Raw genomic sequence first — 18,972 nt, forward strand, 5'->3', positions numbered from 1 at the left:
GGTCGCTCTGGATACATATCAAAAAGGAGAAAGAAAATAGGAGCCGAGTAAGAACTAACAAGCATGAATCAGTTGGCGTGTAGTTAATATTAGAAGAGGTGAAGGATTTATTTATTGATTGATTTATTGTAGAAACCAAATGTGCACCGTGTTGTAAACACTCAAAGATTCATTTTAGGGTATTTTGGCACAATCAGTGGCAGATGGCGCTCACCTCCTCTTTCACAATCCTGCATTATGTAAATATGCGGTACAAATGAATAATAACTAGCATTCCTTGAAGGAATGTGTGTTGTTCATTGCACCGCATGCCAAACTTTTAAAGAAAGATCTTGTGCAATCTAGAAGTGTTCAGAGTCTGAGTTGTGGCTGACTCGCAGCTACTACCACAACAAAGTCTAGCTCAGTATCTGTAAAACTGACTAAGTTGTAGCCATTTTTGTGTTTGCTAAGGTTGATTGGCTGTGGTGGCCAAACAGTTCCATTTATAAACTAAATTGTATAAGATGAAAACCTGCTTAAAATAAAGGCATGTTACTGTTAACAGAATAGATCAGTCACCAATAGAAAAAATTACACATATATATTTCATGGGCTCAATGGATTGACAACTGGAAGCCCATATCTGGTTCGCAAAAGCATTCAATTTGTTGTGCAAAGTTGTGCCCAGTCTGTCACAGAAATCAGTTGTAGTTCAGCTCAGAAAAGGTTAATGATGACAGTGTCTGAGCCAATCACTGACTCAGACAATGAAACACAGCAGTAAGACGACATGCAGCCGAGTGCTCCACATGGCTCAATAAGATGTGAGAAGCACCTGAAAGGAACAGATCCAAAGTTGTAGTCTCACAGTGAATATATTTATGTTCTTGCCAATTTTTGCTGAATGGAGAGATCCATTTGATATCTGAGATGAAGTTCAGAAATCAACCTTCTGTCTCTTGATCCCTGTGCTGTGAAAACTCAATTCCCAAACTGGTGAGTCAATGTAAAATAATAAAACGCTACATCGGTAGGTGCTAAACTAAGTTAATAACTTCAAATGAGTAGCCTGAAGCTAACTGCATTAGCATCAGTGAGTTGAGCAGGTATTAGCAGCAGTATCAGTCGTTGTGAAGTTTGTTTTCTGTGATGTTGTTTTACAGTTGGAGTAGGAGTAGATGGCAGACATGTTAACTGTTGAATGATTTTTATTGCCCGCTGCCAAAGTCAAAGGCAGAGCAATAATGGTTTTGTCCCCGTCTGTCTGTGTTTTAATGAAACATTGACAAAATAATCATTTGATGAGCATCTACACTTAATAAATTTATGGACTCTACACAATTCAAGATGGAAGCTACAGCTAAGCAATCTTAGCAATGCAGTGTAGCAGTAGCTGTGACTGATCCAAAACTGAGACTCAGATCACACAAGATCTGCGATTAAAACTTTAGCAATAACTGTTGGAGCCAACTCTGTCTGTCTGTTAGCAAAATATCTCTTGAACTTAGAATTTTTTTATTGGATGTACTTCTACAACCAATTACCTTTTTGGAGTCAACTCAAATTAAAATGGCCGCATCATCTAATTGACTGTAGCCTACAAAAAAAAATGGCTACATCTCAGTGGATTTTACAGATATTGAGCTGAAATTTGTTTTTTTGGGGGGGGGTTTTTTGTAAAAAGAGTTGTTCACATTACGTACTTCAAGTGCAAAGAGATCATCTGAGCACGCAAAAAATATTGCAATAGTGCATAACGTAATTTTATAAGGTTTGACCAAAACGGCTGCAGCTCTGTCATTTCTAATCGCAAGATGATCTTAGACTAAAACTCTGGCATGAACCATGGACGGTGAATTGCATTCCTTCAAGCAATGCTTGGCCTTTTAGTTTTCCATGGATTTAATGTAGCCACACTCAAGCGAAAGTAAAACCCTGTCTCTCAACGATACACTGCTTTTTGCGCCTTAAATAAATTTATTTAGCATATTTTAAAAAAAAGCTTTTATATCTAATATTCATGTACAGTGATTCACAGGAAAGGTCACAGCAAAAGAATTTCCATCCATTAACAAAAAGTGCAATCACCACCACCCTGGGAAAAAGGAAGCAAATTCAACTTATTGATGATGGTCCCCCTTCACATACTCACATACGTTTATACTGTACATCTATCTTTTTTAGGACATTGTATTGACTTTCATTCATTTCTGTAGCCAAACCCTGACCTAAATTAATTCACACCTTAGCCCTAAACCTAAGCTATAACTCAAAATTGTTTTTCCGCCATATTGGGGCTGAGCTTTGGTCACCATAAGCACTATCGCTCCAGACAAGGTAGGCGATTATACCAGAAAAGGTCCTAAAAGGGTAACAAAAAAACAGTTACACACACTGCACAAACACACATAAACAGTCGTCTAGGAGAAAAATTCTGGCCCTTGAGCAAATTTTGTTTCAGTCCCCTGCTGTCGGTGCTAAGCTGATGGTGCCTTCTAGTAGTGGAACCAACTTGAGGGGAGTGAATACTTGTCCTTTTGGGGAGGACTGTAAAAGAGCAGATTTGGACACTGAAAGTCCCAGGTGGTTAGTCCTAACAGATGGTCTAAATTTAAGGAAAGAAATTGTGGATTTTGAGGTTCGGTGATATAAAAAAAAAAAAAGAAGATACCTAGGAGGAACCAGTTTGGCTCAAATAAAAAAGGAGAATAAATTTTGCACTACAGGAGATCTCCATCTGATTTGTTGTCTTCAGAATACTAACCAGCTCTGTGGCAAAGGGCCACGAGCCAGTCAGTTGTCTAATAAACTACTGCCGATTGAAAAGTTGTGTCCCCTGAGGGAGGCTTTGCCAAAAAAAATTACGCACGAGCTGGATTATTCCCCTTGTACAGATGCCCACTCTCGCCTCATTCACTTCTTCTTTTATATATAGATCTCATGCCAAGAGTGAGTTTTGTAACTTTGAGGGAAAAGGGAGGCGAAGGAGGAAGAAACACTGGGAGAGAGGGGAGGAGTGGAACGTCTCCTCGCGTCCTAACTTCCACCTCTCCTGGCGCTCGCTGCTGACACATCACTTTACATCCGTCTCCTCGTTACCTACTCCCTCTCTCTCTCTCTCGGCTCCTCCTCCTTTTATCTCTCCGTCTGCGTCTGACTTTTTCTTTGTCCTTCCTCCCCTCCTCCCTCGCTGTATCTGTTTCACTGTCCTCTGTCTCCCTTCACTTTGCAAAATCCTCCTCGCACTATTTTCATCCTTTGCTTTGCTTTCGCCTTTCCTCTCTCTTTTTTTTCCCCCTACCTCAGCAGCAGCTGTGGAGAGGTCAGATGAGGTAACAGCTCACATGTTGACATCACTACGCTGCACAGTTTGCGTTCATAGGTTGCACAGTTGCAGTTCTTATGGCCGTGCACATTCCAGACGAACTTTAAACACACAGATGGGAGCTCACCTGACTAACCACTCTCTCACAAACTCATATCTCCTACAGGCTCTCTGCCAGGCTGGCTTGAAACAAAAAACAATAAGAAGTCTGATTGAATAACCCCAAACACATAATCTGATTTTATATTTCTGTAACGATAATGTGTAAATATGATCAAATTAAGGCATGATTTCCTTGGGAACGAGTGCAATTCCTTCAGTGGTCAGGAGAACTCTCAGAAGGCTGGATGGCTCGCTCACAAACACTGGGTCTTTTAAAAGTGTGTTTTGCATTCAAACACTCATCTAAATGAGTTAAGCCAAGGCCTCGGGCAACAGGAACAACATGAAAAGCACATTACGACTGCGACGGATTTTCTTCAAGCTAAAAATAAGATAAAGGGCAGATGTGGGAGACACACCTACTATTTTTTTTCTTCCTTTTTTTCACACTTAATCTGAGCTCTGTTATACTCTATTAAACGTAATGCTTATCTTTCGTAATTTTAAAGCTAATTTTAATACTACTTAAACAAGCGAGGTCTGGAAACAAACTACTGTCAGAAAGTTTGCCACAGTGCTTTTTATTACATTAGCTCCTCAGGCTCATTTGAGGGCCAATACAAGTATAATTTAAAAGAACTACAAAGCAAATTTAAGTTATTGATTAGGTAGGAAAGAAATAGTTCATACAATTGAAACAACACATTTATTTAGAAAAGGATCTAAACTATAAAAACATTTCAGATTGTTGCTGTTGTAGGAAAAAGCTTGTACCTTAATTTTGTTCATAATTTTTATGTTTTTGCGTAAATCAATTCCGTTGGTCACTGTTCACACCTATTTGTGAATTTACAAATGGCTAACCAATGAACTGTGACCACAGTTAATTAAACTAAAAAGAAAGACTTTTTTTCATCTCCTAAAAAGTCTCATTTTTGGAATTACCAGGTTTCTGTCCGACAGCAAAGACACAAGAACAGATTTCTGTCATATTAAAACAAATACAATGTTGAAACATTTCTAGCCGTTCATGCAAACGCTGTTTTATTAATCTTTACATTGTCAGTTTTGCATTATATTGTTGTTCACGTTGAATTCTATGGTTATTTGGAAGTGCAAACACAAAGAAAGCTAGTTCTACATAAAAATAAGTGCAGCAAATGGAGATTAAAAACTATGAAGTGACTGGACAGCTTCTCTTAAATAATGAATGCTTTTCCACCATTTGTACAGCTGTCAGAAACAAGGAGTGTGTGCCTTGATTGTTTTGTTATTGTTCTGCGCAGCCTGTTGGTGAATGTATGTTGTAACTTAATGTTTTATTAACTAAGTACAACGTTCAGAGTGCTGGTGGTGATGTTTTCTTAATTTGCTTGTTTCCTACCCACCCACTCTGGTGTGTAAAGCACCAGGGTGGCTGACAGGAAGTCAGCAGTGACAGTGACAGCAACATGTCGAACATGGCACAGTATTTTACCTTCCACGGCTCTTTTGAAGAAGACCTTGCAGCTTCCACACGTCACGACACCGTAGTGACACCCCGATGCCTCGTCCCCACAAACCAGGCACACTTTGGCCGTTGACGAAGGTTGTCTGAGTGGTGAGCTGATGAAGGACAAACACAAAAGTTTTCAGACTGGATGAAAAAATACCAAATAAATTTTAAACAGTCAACATGAAACCCTGTCCTGACTGCCCTTTTCCATAATTGATGAACAATGATAAACTAATTTTTACAACCCGCTGACAGTAGCAGCACAATGTGGCGAGCCATAAAGACGTCTGCCGACCAGGAGAGAAGGGCTCTGATTTATGGCTCCGCTGGGCTTACAGAGATGACACTGACAGAATTATGGAGGAGATTATTTAAATTCAATAAGCAGAGAGACGCTGACCTGGATGTTAAATCTAAACAGACTCCAAACCACATGCCCCTTTCTCTAGCATAAAACCTGGGTTACTGAAAAAAACTGTTAAGTTGTACATTAAAATAACAAAAACCACAGCAGATCAAAACATCAAAGGTGTGATCATTATATATACTGACTGCACGGTGAGTGACATGGTATCTTGTTTCGATTTACTCAGCCACAACAAACAGTCGAAGCAACAGAACTGATGACAGACTGCTGCGGGTTTTTTCTCTGGTCCAAGCCATTGTTTACTTTGGCAGCATTTACCTTTTTCACTACTGACTGATTACTGGAATTACACAGACAGCGAAGCTCAGGATGCACAGCATGTTCTTAATGATGCTGTGCCGAATTCTCCAAATCAGACTTATGAGTAATGGTGCTAAGTGTCAGTGGTAATCTTAGCTAATCTGCTATGAACTCTTTTAGTGAAAGGGGTAGAAATAATTCATTTATGCATCATTTCATGTGTTTAAAGAAATGAAAAGGACTTGTAAGAGGGACCACTGCCAGTACATAACTTTTCACTTTCTGCTTCAGAACTCAAATATGAACCATTCGTTGTATTTTTCAAATAAAACAAGAAGCCACAAGTTGGCTCTTTTGGCAAAATGCCCAACAGAAAGATCAAAAACATAAACAGTGTGCATTTCTATTTTCTTTCAGAAAAGACAACGGATAGCAACACATATGTAAGTTCTTTCCGATGCTCCCTTCTTCATGGGTTGCCACAGCGAGCAAACTCACACAAACAATTTGGCAATTGTTTTACACTGGATCCCCTTTCTGCTGTAAACTGGGCTCAAACCTGCAACCTCAGGATTACAAAACTGCAGCACTGACCACCAAGCAACACATGATGCTCCAAAACTTGTATATGTAAATGGTGTCTTCATGGATGACAGAGTTACCGGTGCTGTGTGCAATAATACACCCCCATATCATTGTATTTGGTAGCAATACATAGTACAGCCCTGAATGAAGCAGGTAAGTACCAGGTACAGACCGAGCTGTATTGTGTTTTGCTACCTTATGCTTTTAAAAGTTAGATGGTTCCTTTCTCAGTCCCTCCAGAAGGTTGCAACGTGGCAATCGCAATTATTTAAGCCAATCAATCCCCGTAAATTTTGCTCAGTCTTGCAATTTTGACCAATCACTGCGACTTTTTCACAATGAACCGAAAGCTTCATGTATTTATGGTTTGATACGCACATATGGATAGATGCAAAATTAATCTCTGGTAAACCATTTCCTATCATGCTTACACACAAAACACACACAAAGAGCACAAAGGTAGAAGGGTACAAAGAGAGAACACTTTGTATCAAAACATCAAAAGTGGCCTCAGGTTCCCCTTCTTTTCTGCGCTAATTACCTCGCTCCCATCTCAATCAATAACACGCAAGGTGATTGTCTGGTTAACATTCTCCGTACATCTTTCATCAAACCAGCTGCCAAGCTCTCGCTCCTTGTCCTGCCTCTGGCTCTCTCCCCGACACAGACACACACGCAGACAGACAGACACACACACACACACACATATATTTCCTCCAGGGGACTAGCAGTAAAGGGGTACAGCAACAGCACACTCAAATACAATCAGAACCACTGATCTAATTCCCTCTCGTCCATCTACACACACATTCAATTTGTTAGAACGCTTAGAGGAGTCTCTGGTGAGGTGTTTTTCTGACTTGATCTTTCTGGTCTGGTTTCAGCTAAGGTAAGTGTGTGTGTCAGTGTGGAAATCCAGTTCATGTCAAGCTGTGTTTTTCAGCATGTTAATACACTGGATACTCCCCCATACATTGGCCTTTTCACACCATTACAAAGCAGTGTTAAGAACAGAAGAGCACAAGCCAAGAGAAACAGCTCTAGGAAGGTTTGCAGCCAAGAACAACACGAGCAGCGAATGAGAGGTTCCTCTAATGTTTGCCTCCAATATCGCGTCGCTGGTCATACCTTTTAATAGTGGTGCACATTAAAACCTCATCGCTGAGTACAACAAGCATGTCTGTCTCCTGGCCAACAACAAGGTGACTTCCCCTCCCTCGGAGAAGAATATAGGTCATTCACTCTGTGCTTATGAAACCAGAGTGGACAGGGCCGGGCTGCAGTGACGGTGCACCAGGAGCAGCTGCCCAAAATTCAGCACAAGTGACCAAACATTCCCAAATCTGGCTTTTCCGGCAGAGTGGAGCGTGCACTATGTGTGAGAATAATGACAGCTGTAGGAGTTTTAGTGAATACAGCAAGAAGATGTTCCATAGATCTGGGACATGTGTATGTTAGACCACAAGGTCTCTGCAAAATATATTCTATATGTTTCAGCAAAGCCTTGAAATGTGACACATAACTGGAACATCTACAACTGATTAACCTTTGGAGTCAATCCAGTAAAAGATGTCCGCCAGAGCTAATCAAACTTAGCAAATACAAACATGTATATAATGCAGTGAATCCTACAATTACAGAGCTAAAACTCAGAGTGGTAGTAGCTAAAACTGAGCCCCAACACACTGAGTACTGACAGACTGCACAAGATTTTTGTTTAAAATGTTGGCGTTTACCCAGACAACCTTGCCTGTCTGTTAGAAAAATATCTATCCACTGCTTTTAATGAAACTAATCACTAGATGTACATCTATCTACAAGTGGTGAACTTTTGGAGCCGCAGCTAATCAACCTAGCAAACACAAAAATGGCTATTTTTCCAGTTCATTTTATAGATATTGAGTTAAAATTTAATGTGTTCCTAGCTGAATATCATCTTCATCACAAACTCCAAGCACTAACACATCACTCAAGATTTTCGTTAAATCTTTGGCATGCAAGGCAGCAGGTAATGTGCAATCCTTCAAAGAATGCAAGTTTCTTTTAAATTGAAAACATGTCAAAACCAATAAGTGAGCATGTTTAACTTTTTTTTAAAACCTAAATACTACACTAATTTGAAAAAAATGCTGTATTACTTGTCCCATAACTATGAAAACCTGTCATCTCAGTTGGTTTAGAAATATCAGAAATACGCTTTACTGTGAAAACAAAATACTCTTAGCCATTCCAACAGTCAGTGTCTGCATTAGCACCTTTTGAAATGCCTTCTGAAACTTTCTAGTTACAGATGTTCTTTTGGGAGGAGGCTTTATTGCACTTATCACTAACAACATCTGTAAAATAATGCAAATTCGGATTAAAAGTCAAAAGAGTTTAGTGCTTGTGTTTCATTTCTGCAAATGTAGTTGTCGACTTCTTTTTTCCCAGCCCTTTTTCTCTTTATTTGTGGGTACAATCTAAGACTCGTTCAATGGGACAAACTGCACAGATCAAAGAGGTCTCATTCTTTCATCCAATTGATTTTTTTTTTTTTGCCTTTTCCTACAGAAACCCCAGGGCAGCACTTTCATTGTTTTCAGTGTCTTTTCATCTTCAGAGATAACACACAAAGCTAACAACTGATTTAGTTACTGTTTATTTCCCATGAGGGCACAGATGGGTACACAATGCCTGTTTATACTCACCAAAATGTACAAGCAGATGTTTTAATCTCCTAACTCTTGTTACCCCCTTCAGGGCTTTTGTCCTTATGGTAAAAAAATATAAATGTATATAAAACTGCAAAAATTAAAGAAAAAACTTAAATTTCTTTGGAGCAAGAAAATCTACACAGACTGTAAGAGTGCCAAAACCGTGGACAGATGTTTGGGGTTTAACTGCTCCCATGCTTTCCTACCGGTGATTCAGATGTCACACTAAGAGCATTCTTCAAATGACTGAAATATCTCTACTCCCTCTCAGCAGCAGAAGGCAAGCTAAGAGCCACAACCAAAAAGGGCTGGCCATTTAAGTCAAAGATTTTAACAAATCTGGGGAATAAACGGCTTAATAGAGATTTATTAAAAATAAACTTGATAATGACCACAGTTTTTCCACAGTGGCTCTTCTTCTTTCTTGTTCTTTCCTTTGCAACCGACCTAATTACCTTCAGTGAGCATAAGCAGGTCTGTGTGGGTCACAAGAAAAGGTCAGTAGTCACTTGAGCGAGGACAACTTCTTGCTATTAAAATTGAGTTGTCGAAAAAACAAACTGAAAATAAATTAAGCAAACAAAAAAAATGTTTTTATTAGGATAACAATATGGGTGAATAATAGGCTGTGAAATGGCTTTTTGATTGACAAGAACAAGCTTGTATAGTTAAGAATGAACTCTGTGACCCGTATACAGTGGATACTACAGATTAGCACAGCGGTGTCAATAACTATACACTGTAAAAAAAGGGTTTTGCCTTTTTGTTATTTCAACAAAACATTTTATATCAATTTAGTAAAGACTTGCAGATTCAAAATCTAAGCAGTTCAAGTCATTAATTCATGTCAACATCATGAAAACAAATGGTTTACACAACTTTTTTTTTTAGCTGAACTAGATCTGCAAGTTTAAACGATTACCTGAAGGACCTAAATTTGTCAAACCCAATTCCACCACATTATAGCAGACGTTTGCCAGTAAAGCAAGTTTTTGTTTTGTTTCATTTATAAATCTCCCACCTCCATAAGTTGTGTGTGCATATATGTTATCCCATGAACCTCTGAACAAATTTTAATAAAACTAGCAGAAAGCAATCATTGGCTGTACATCTACAACTGATCAACGTTTGAAGTCAAACTATTTCAAGATGGCCACCACAGCTAATCCTATTTAGCAAACAGAAAAATGGCTCTTACTCAGCCCTCAGGTACTGAGTTAAAACTTTACTCAGTATTTGATTCAAAGTCTGTGGTAGGAGGTGAGAATCACCCACAACACATACCCGGAGCATGACATCTTGTGATTTTGCACTGTTGCGGTGGTGGTTCCTTGGGGACCCAAAAGGCAGACCAGGACACAGGAGAACCAAATAAAACCTCCAACTACAATAAACAAAAGGCTGACAAGGCAGCAAACGAACAGAAACTACATCAAACACAAAACCAGACAGGAGGTTCGAGTAAACAGCAGGATTCAACAAGCACAGCGAGAACCCATAGGCTTTAACTGGGAGGGATGATTACTGAAATGAGGAACAGGTGAGCTTAACGAGCAGATGAAGCGCAGCTGTGAGGTGTAAAGAAACCAAGGTAACCGACGGCAACAAGGAGCAGTGACACAGAGAGGAAACTAACGAAAAACAAACTTAGCACAAGAAATCTCAAAATAAAAGCAAGGGAAAAAATACAACTAAAAATCAATTCATACAATAATTCATGAACTCAAACTACAAAAACACCCCAGGGTTATTACATTAGGTTTGACCAAAATGGCCATTTCTCAGCATAAGACAATCTTAGCCAAAAACTCTGGCAAGTCAGGCAGCGGGCGATATGCATTCGTTCAAGAAATGTTAGGCCTTTAATTTATTTTAGAATTTTAGATTTTATTGTGTTGAAAAAACTCACATTGAAAAACAACATCCTGATTTCACATTAAACATTGCCTGACACACACACATGAATACTTGCATGCTCTGTGCTTTGTTAACACTGCCGTAGAGCCAGCCGCCCACTTTAAAGATAAATCTGTGTGTATTTGTGTGTGTGAGTGTGTGTGTGAGTAGCCACACTGACTCACTAACTGTAGAGGCTGTTATTACAGGGATAGTTCAGATTAAACGCTACAACCTCCCTGAACCTGCCCTTCATGAAAGAGAAGCATCCTTGACTCTGACTAAAACATGCACACACACACACACACACACACACACACACACACACAGCTTCCACGGTACGGTAGCTCTCTACAGTCTGGCCTGCTGTTTTTTTTATGTAATACATACCCCAGCAGACTGAAAAACCTTATGCCAGACCATTTCAAAGAATATTTACGTAACACACGACTTGGTATGTTGGAAAGGTAAAGGTAGATTAGTGTGAAAGAGGGCAAAATGGCTTATATAACTATGAGCAGACAGTACAAACAGTAGGTTGACACCCACTCACCACCTTTCAAAGGGAGAGAGGTCTTACGGGTAGAGTTAGAGAGCCACCAGGGATTTATTTTTCCTGGTGAAGGTGACCCTGGCACTGGGCACAGTACCTGAGCTTACGGAAATATGAGATTTCCTCTTTGCCTGGCTTGATTTACACTTGCGTTAAGGTTACAGTATATTCCACACTGAATGACTACTGATAAAGAGAAGAAAAGAAAAACAACCTTTAGATGACGCTCACAATGTAATTCATCCGCTTCAAAGTTTGAAATGTTCTTCTTTTGACAAAATCTGGCATTTAGGTTTGCGAGTCGCAGTGCTCATTTGAAATCGCAAACTGCAGCGTCATCTCCGCTCCGGCACTTATGCCTGCAAACTTTAAATGACCTACCTCATAATAGCAAATCATGATTACATTTCTCCTATAAAGCCACTGCTTTGCCTGTAAACAAAGACACGAGACAAGTCTTACAAATGCGCACACCTCCAGCCTTCTTTACAGAGTTCATTCTGGCTCGGTCTCTGGACGTATACAGACAGATGCAGGTATCATTCTGATCTATACAGTATACACTTTGTGCTCAACATGTCTGAAGCTGTACCTCTCTTTAAATTCCACAAACACCTTTAATGCCTTTTCTTGTTTTTTACAGCTCCTTGTCTACAGCTGCAGCTGAAAAACCCAGGGAATTTTCAGATACTCATTAGTTTTCATCTAGCTGGGTCTGTTGACTATTTTAGCTCGAGTTAAATTGCTCACTGTCACACAACATGAATAAAATTAATCACCTAAAATATTTTAGCCATGCGTTAAAGCTGGCATGGAGCTCTGGAATATGTGGCAGGGTGTTATTATGGGGTGGGAAGGATCATCGGGAATGGAAACACCCTTAATTCATGCCTGTCAAGACCGGAGGAACTGATCACATCCAAACAGTGTAAAATTAGGCACAAAATGCTACTGTGTGCTTAAAGCTCCATTCATAGTTTCCATGTAGCGTGACGTAAGCTCTGATTGAGTACGATCATCAAAGTCTTGGTGGATACGTTTCACACGGCGCACACAATTTTAGTGTGACTATTTTTATATTTTTACATAATCCTTCTGTTCTAAAGATTTAATTTGTATAGAGCTTAAGGAGTCAGCACACCCACGTGTTTTTCACAAAAGTGAAAAAAACAAACAAGAATTTGGCCTCCTTTTCCAGATTTCAAGGATCAATTTAAATTGAACATAGAACCAATGGTTTTATAAATACAGTTCATATAAAAGCTGAGAATTTGTTTTAGACTTTATTGTTTAAACTCTCTACATTATTTAGCAACAGTTCAAGTACCAAAAGAGGACAAAACAACAAACACCTGGAAAATGTATTCAAAAGCAAAACTAGAATGGGTCAATTATTGGTTTCAAGGTATACCACAGTTTAAAAAGAGTCACAATCATTAGATTTTTCTATAATACAATTCTCACAGTTTAGTTTTGAGACATAAACAGTGCAGGGATCTCTCATGTTGCACCCGCTCCCCCACCTGTTGCTGTTAGCTGTCAGTCAGCTGTGTGGTGGTCAAGAGAAGGGAATTTTTTTCAACTTTGAAAGAAAAAGGTAACATTGACTGTTTAGACATTTTTTCAGTAACAAAAAATAGAAAGAATTGCTTTTGTCCTACCAGAAAACTAAATGTTTGCAACAAGCTACACAAGTAACCGCGTCTATTGTTGGAATAAATAGTAAACTACAGGCTTCCTGTGGATGAGGAATACCCCTCCATAACTAGCTAACATTAGCTCATTAATGTTAGCTGAATGGTAAAGAAGAGCTATTATTCTCATCAATAAGAACTTTAAAGAACATTACTGAATTTAGCCAGTAATATTTTGTATTTTATTTGGGTCTTCCACCATTTTGTACATTTGTTGAAAATGACAACTTTTAAAAAGAGTCTGTTGACATATTGGTGTTTTAGCTGACTGAAGATTTTAATTTCTGTTTACAGATACACTTTTGTTCTCTAACCTTCAGTATGTGTATTTGTGCATCAACATCCAAATAACTCTTATTAATTATTATTTTAAATAATTTATTTAGTACTGCTATAAATAGCTGTAATAATTACACAACTATGTTTTTTCCTTCTTTTGGCAAAAACAACAGTAGTTTTTTTCAAATACAATTAATAGCTCATATGATACATTTAAAATGTGTTTTTAATACAACAATATTGTAAAAACATGGTTATTTTTCTCAACATTAGCATACTACCAAAATCTCACACCAGAAAAGAAGTCCTATGCAAAGAAGAAGGAAAAAGGGACACTTCATTACAAAACACAACACATGCTTTTCTCAAAATGTTCACAGTAAACAATCTTGAATTTCATTTACCAGCTCTATAAAGAAAACAATGTTTTCTTTTGGGGTTTTTTGGTTCATTAAAAAACTGTCTCGAAGAATGATTCCTCACATGCTTTAACTTTCTGTTTTTAGCCTTGAGTTTTCAAGATCATTTGGACTGGAAACAAAACGGGCCTAAATACAGCTGGGAACACAGCTGACATGCTGAGAAATACCACATCAGGCATCGAGTTGCTTTCCAGACATGGGAAATCGAGAAACAACTCAAACAAGAAACTGGCGATAAACGGAAAATGTTCAACACATAAAAGAAGATGAAATACCAGCTCAATGACTTGGATCTCCTTCTGCGTATAAATCTATGTGATTACAGCAAAAACAAGCGCAGTACTTGGTGTAAATCTAACTAAATGCACAAAGGGAAATCTTTTTATCCAACATGTTTGTGAATCATGGCTCAAAAATGGACCACTTCAAAGTGCACTTCTAATACTGGATTTGTAACAGAACCACATCCTTTGATTCTGATGAAGTCTACGCCCGGCCTCCCATGGTGTTCATCTTTCCGCTGGGTTTACATTCTACTATACTCACGCCCACCAACTTCATACAGTACCTGCCATCTTGCAAATATGCCAAAAGGCAGATTTGGATGGCACAGGAATTGACCTCCAAACTGGGCTTAGAGGCCCTAGGACAAATGAGAAAAACAAATCCCTAGACAGGGAGATTATCTTTAAGGGATCAGCCTTGACCTAAGCCACCTCCACACCTCGCACTCTCTACCGCCTCCTAACAGCAGTTCATAAACACCTGACTCCTGTTTATGTTGACCTCACGTGCTCAGGAAGGGTCAAGTCCAAAAGATGGAAATAAAATATGATCTTAAGGTTGGCATTTAAATCACAAAACCTTAATAAATACGTGAATTAAACTTCAAAATCCAACAAAATGCAACATGCCAAAGAGCATTTTTTTCAAAAGATGGCCTTTTCTTCCCCCATGGGAATCCAAAAAAAAAGTCTCTCTCTGAATGTAGGTTAATGTACGCTGGCGCTAGCACACGTTGCCAGCAACCCTACGCATTAGCTGTCACATGTGATCATCTTCAACACCCACGAGTCATTTACAATTCTGCAAGGACAAATGTGGAAGATGAGCATGGAGTCCGGCGTATGTGCAAACAGTCGATGCACACACGAACGACAGCACGTTAAGACGTATACTGAGGTGTGAATTCAGCTGTGTGCCTGTCAAGTGAAGCAGCCTGAGATGGGGTTTTTTATATGTTTACTTAACAGTCAAGTGGCTCACTAAAGTCACTGGGTATGAAACCACAACCTCAAGATGTTAGCCGTGTGCCAGAGCCAAATCCAAGTCTTCGACTGGCCGAGATCCAGAGGTTTACCACCACAACACATATTCTGCATGTCAGCTCCAATGAACTACTCTCCAGTCAGCTTTTTTAAAGTATGTGACAGGTTCAGCAGCAGCAATGTACCAACTAAAAGTCCTTTTCACACTCAGATGCTTCCTAAAACTCCTGCAGATGGCAACTATTAAAAACCAACCGAGTAATAAACAAAAATCTGCGAACAAGACAGAGAATTGACAACACTAAAGCAGAAATATGCCATTTTTATTAGATATTTTGTGCAAACTAGTATTTGTTTCAATAATTTAGAGTAGTTGTTTGTGGTTTTGTGTGTTTATTCAGGGTCTCGTGTGGCTTAGTCGAGTAGAAACCACCTTGGCTCCAAAATGAAAATTTCTCAATAGTTTGACAAAAAAAAAGAAATACACAAGTAAAATGTTGAAATTAAATTAAAAAAACAAACAAGCGATGAATCAAAAATCTCTCTGCAAATACAGCATGACTAAAACAACCTGCTTACTAAATGCAAGGTTCTAAGTAACAGCTGCAAATTTAATCAACTTTGATACAACCCTTCTGATTGTATCAAAAATGCTCTGCTTGAATAATTTAGATAAGGGAAAACACAACATAAACATAGGTTTAAAAAGAATGTAAAACCTTCTATTTCTTAATTTAAAGAAACCTTTAAGATGTTATTGCATACAACTTAAAGCTATTATGGATGTTCCAAAACAATAAATTTCACTCTGCAGGCAACAAAATATAGAGAGAAATATTAAACAGTTGTGACCTTTTTTTGAAGAAGGTTTTGGGGAAAAGAAGCCTTGCTGTTATGAAAAGAGTACAGCAAGCTGTCGAAGTTGCCTCTCAACACACAGCAAGACTTGTAAAACTTCAGACAAAATCCTAACACGACATATCAGCTAAAACACCTCATAACACCAAGCACGGTGGCGGAGGGGTGCTGATTTGGGTGAATTCTGCAGTCATAAATGCAACCACGAACCTCTTTGTATAATAAAGTATTATAGAGTCAAATATGATGCCATCTGGCAGCTGAGGCTTGGTCCAAACTGCATCATTTAGCAGGACAACAATCCCAAACACGTCAATAAATCTGCTATAAAATAGCTGATAGAAAAAAAAACAACAACTATCAATTATGCTTTAATGGCCCAGGTAAAGTTCACTAATAAACCAGACTAAAATGCTGTGACAGGGCCCTCAAGAGAGCTATGCATACATGATCGCTTTATAACAAGAACTGAAGGCAAGAACTGAAGGCATTAGTAAGACAAATACCATTAGTTGTCATTTAATATCGTCCCTCTATTCACAGCATACTGTATCTACCATGTATGGTAGCCCTAATTCCTACTGGACACAAGAGGTTAAAAATACCATCTACTGGCTCAGGTGAGAGCTGCCTCAGAGGTGTCACTGACTTTTGATCTATATTTAAAAGGGTGAAAGATTTGCAGAGGTGCATGAGGCTGTCCTTTCAGAGCAGGCGCCCGTGTCACCTTTTGCAGCTGGCCTCTGTGTGGTTTTTTCAACACTGATCAGTTTGTATGTTTAGATATGCAAACATACGTTACATGGATGTCCGAAGAAACATAGACAAACTATGACTGTGACATTCTTAATCAAGGATGCCTAAGAAATAGCTAAATTTATCTACAGATTTATTCAAGTTTTTAGGTAATCACTATTTGATTCACCCCTTTGAATAAATTCTGTTGCACTTCTTGCCCGCGTCCTCATAAATGTAGCCTCAGTTTACTGTATTTAAAGTAAACATGAAATTCAAAAGAAATCCTCTGACTGCCTAGCATATTTTTTTATCAGCCTAGTACTAGTTCTGTGCAGAATTGAATGGAGTGTTCAAATCTTCTGAAGTGGGGTTCTGCTGAAAGGTTATGAACTGTTATTATCTTACCTGTTGTAGATAGCTGTTTGAACAGCCTCTGAGGAATAGAATTAAATTCAGACTGATTAGATGAGCTAACCCAGGCCAGGGCCAACTTTAAAGCAGATTTCAGCTGTCTTAAAACACATCTCATCTCATAAATTAAATTGAAGTTTGTGTGAAAGCTATTTTACAACTCTATCCACCTATGTCAGTTTTACATTACGTAGTTATTCTGGCAGAAAGGTTATGATATTCCTGTTGGAAATGCCCCAGCTAAGTTTATAAAATAGTAAAATACTATAGTGTTGGCAGTCATATTGTTTTTAGATTTGAGCTATTTTAGGACGGCAGCAATCCACGTTGATCTTGGTCCCGCTCAGACTAGCTGTAAGCTTGTCTATTCTGGTCAAAATAAAACTTTCTGTCCCCAACGTGAAGTCATTCTAAGAGTTACTGCATCTGCAACATGTAAGATATTTATTATTTATAACTTTTCCGAAACTGCAACTCAAAAGATCTGAGCTGTCGTTTTAACCTTCTCATCAACATGCAGTTTGTATGCACATAAACACACAGAAATAACGTGCCACATACCAATTCTTTTCATCCTGCTTTTTTCTTTTTATTTCAACATAACACTGGGCTTTCCCACTGAGGCGCCAGGTTCAAATAAAACATTCACCCAACCAAATACTCCTGAGGCCTAGAATACTTTTTTTTTGTTTTTTTTAAAAAAAGAAAAACCAAATGTTGCTTCAGAGGCTTTTTCCTTTTCCTGTCACCCCCTGCCACTCGAATATAATGTGTACACACAACCTGTCATTGTTTTAGATAAACACAGATTACTTTGAAGATCGGGGTAAATGCATGACATTTGGTGCTCATTACGCAAACATTTAGGATTGTCAGACAAGTTCGAGGAGACGAAAGAACAAGAAATATCACAGGTATGAATCATTTGCAAACTGTACGCTTTTTTTTCTAAAACAAACAAATAAATAAGATCACAGACGTAGCGTCAGAATCTGGCTTTTCTACAGATGGCTCTCTTTCCTAGAGGAGTTTTCTCATGGTCCCATCACACGGATTTGGGTTTTTTTTCTTTTTAATATTTGAATTACTTTCTGTGAGCAGCAGTTCAGTCTCAAGTGACATACTGAGCTCTTGAAGAGACTGCTGTGGGGATTTACACAGTGAACAAAGGATTCCCTATTGAAACTCTGCCTTGTGCAGCAGGGAAGCAGCTTGCAGCTCTACATTTTCTGTCTGCTCACTGTTCTGCTTCACGTGGCGAAACCCATCAGTGCTAATGAGTGGCTTTACAAGAGGAAATAGAGCGTAATAGCTCTGTTTTTTTTTTATTTTTCCCTCAAAAAATAGAAAGATGGAGGTAAATTTGAGAAAGATGTCTGTCAGTATTACTTCAGTTGTATGCTTTCCACACTGGATTGATACACTATATCTACCCGACACCATGCATGGTGCAGCATGTTGGCTCCTCTTTATGTGCTGTGCCCTCAGGGTCTTTCTGTCCACAGAGGCTTTATATGAGAATACCTGTTTTCACAGCCATGTTAAAGGCTACGGCAGGCCCATTTCATCCGAGGTCCTTGCCAAAGCAAACAATGTCAAATCTGAAGAAAAACAATGGGGCACTAAGATGGTCTGTCGCCACTTAATACCTTTTTTTAAAAAAACACAGAGGTTGTAATTTTTCTCCTTCAATAAAAATAATATATCTAGGCCAAGATAAAGCAGAGGTATGCATTACTGCATTGTCAGACTAAAATATAAAAGAAGATTAAAGTCAGCGGAACGTTTGCAAAACTTTTACAGGAGTTTTTTAATTTTAGTCTACAAACAATTTTCTACAATAACAAAGTTTTTTAATGTTTTGTTAACTCCTAACAATAAAAGCCTGAAATATTACATAAACATGAGGATTCATTCCACCCAATTAGCACCAGCTCAAACACTTTTGGTAGCAAAGACAACCTCGGGTCATTGTGAATGATCCTGCAAGTTTTTCACACCTCC

The 18,972-nt window shown here is 38.7% G+C and overlaps 1 protein-coding gene across 2 annotated transcripts in view; it reads right to left on the reverse strand.

Annotated features, from left to right (window-relative positions):
* The window catches only part of nr3c2 (nuclear receptor subfamily 3, group C, member 2), an 83,681-nt gene that overhangs the window by 33,399 nt on the left and 31,310 nt on the right, over nt 1-18,972 (reverse strand). Inside the window, exons 1-2 of one of the 2 annotated variants that reach the window (XM_025010296.2) lie at nt 10,134-10,295; nt 4,887-5,014 (exon numbers count right to left, since the gene is read on the reverse strand). In XM_025010296.2, the coding sequence (XP_024866064.1) occupies nt 4,887-5,014; nt 10,134-10,147 (142 nt within the window). In that variant the 5' untranslated portion in view covers nt 10,148-10,295. Of the gene's footprint in view, nt 1-4,886; nt 5,015-10,133; nt 10,296-18,972 lie in introns of those variants that run through there. The other variant, XM_017407082.2, reaches the window with a different exon arrangement.

Source organism: Kryptolebias marmoratus, linkage group LG3, assembly GCF_001649575.2.
Source record: "Kryptolebias marmoratus isolate JLee-2015 linkage group LG3, ASM164957v2, whole genome shotgun sequence".
NCBI lineage: Eukaryota > Metazoa > Chordata > Actinopteri > Cyprinodontiformes > Rivulidae > Kryptolebias > Kryptolebias marmoratus.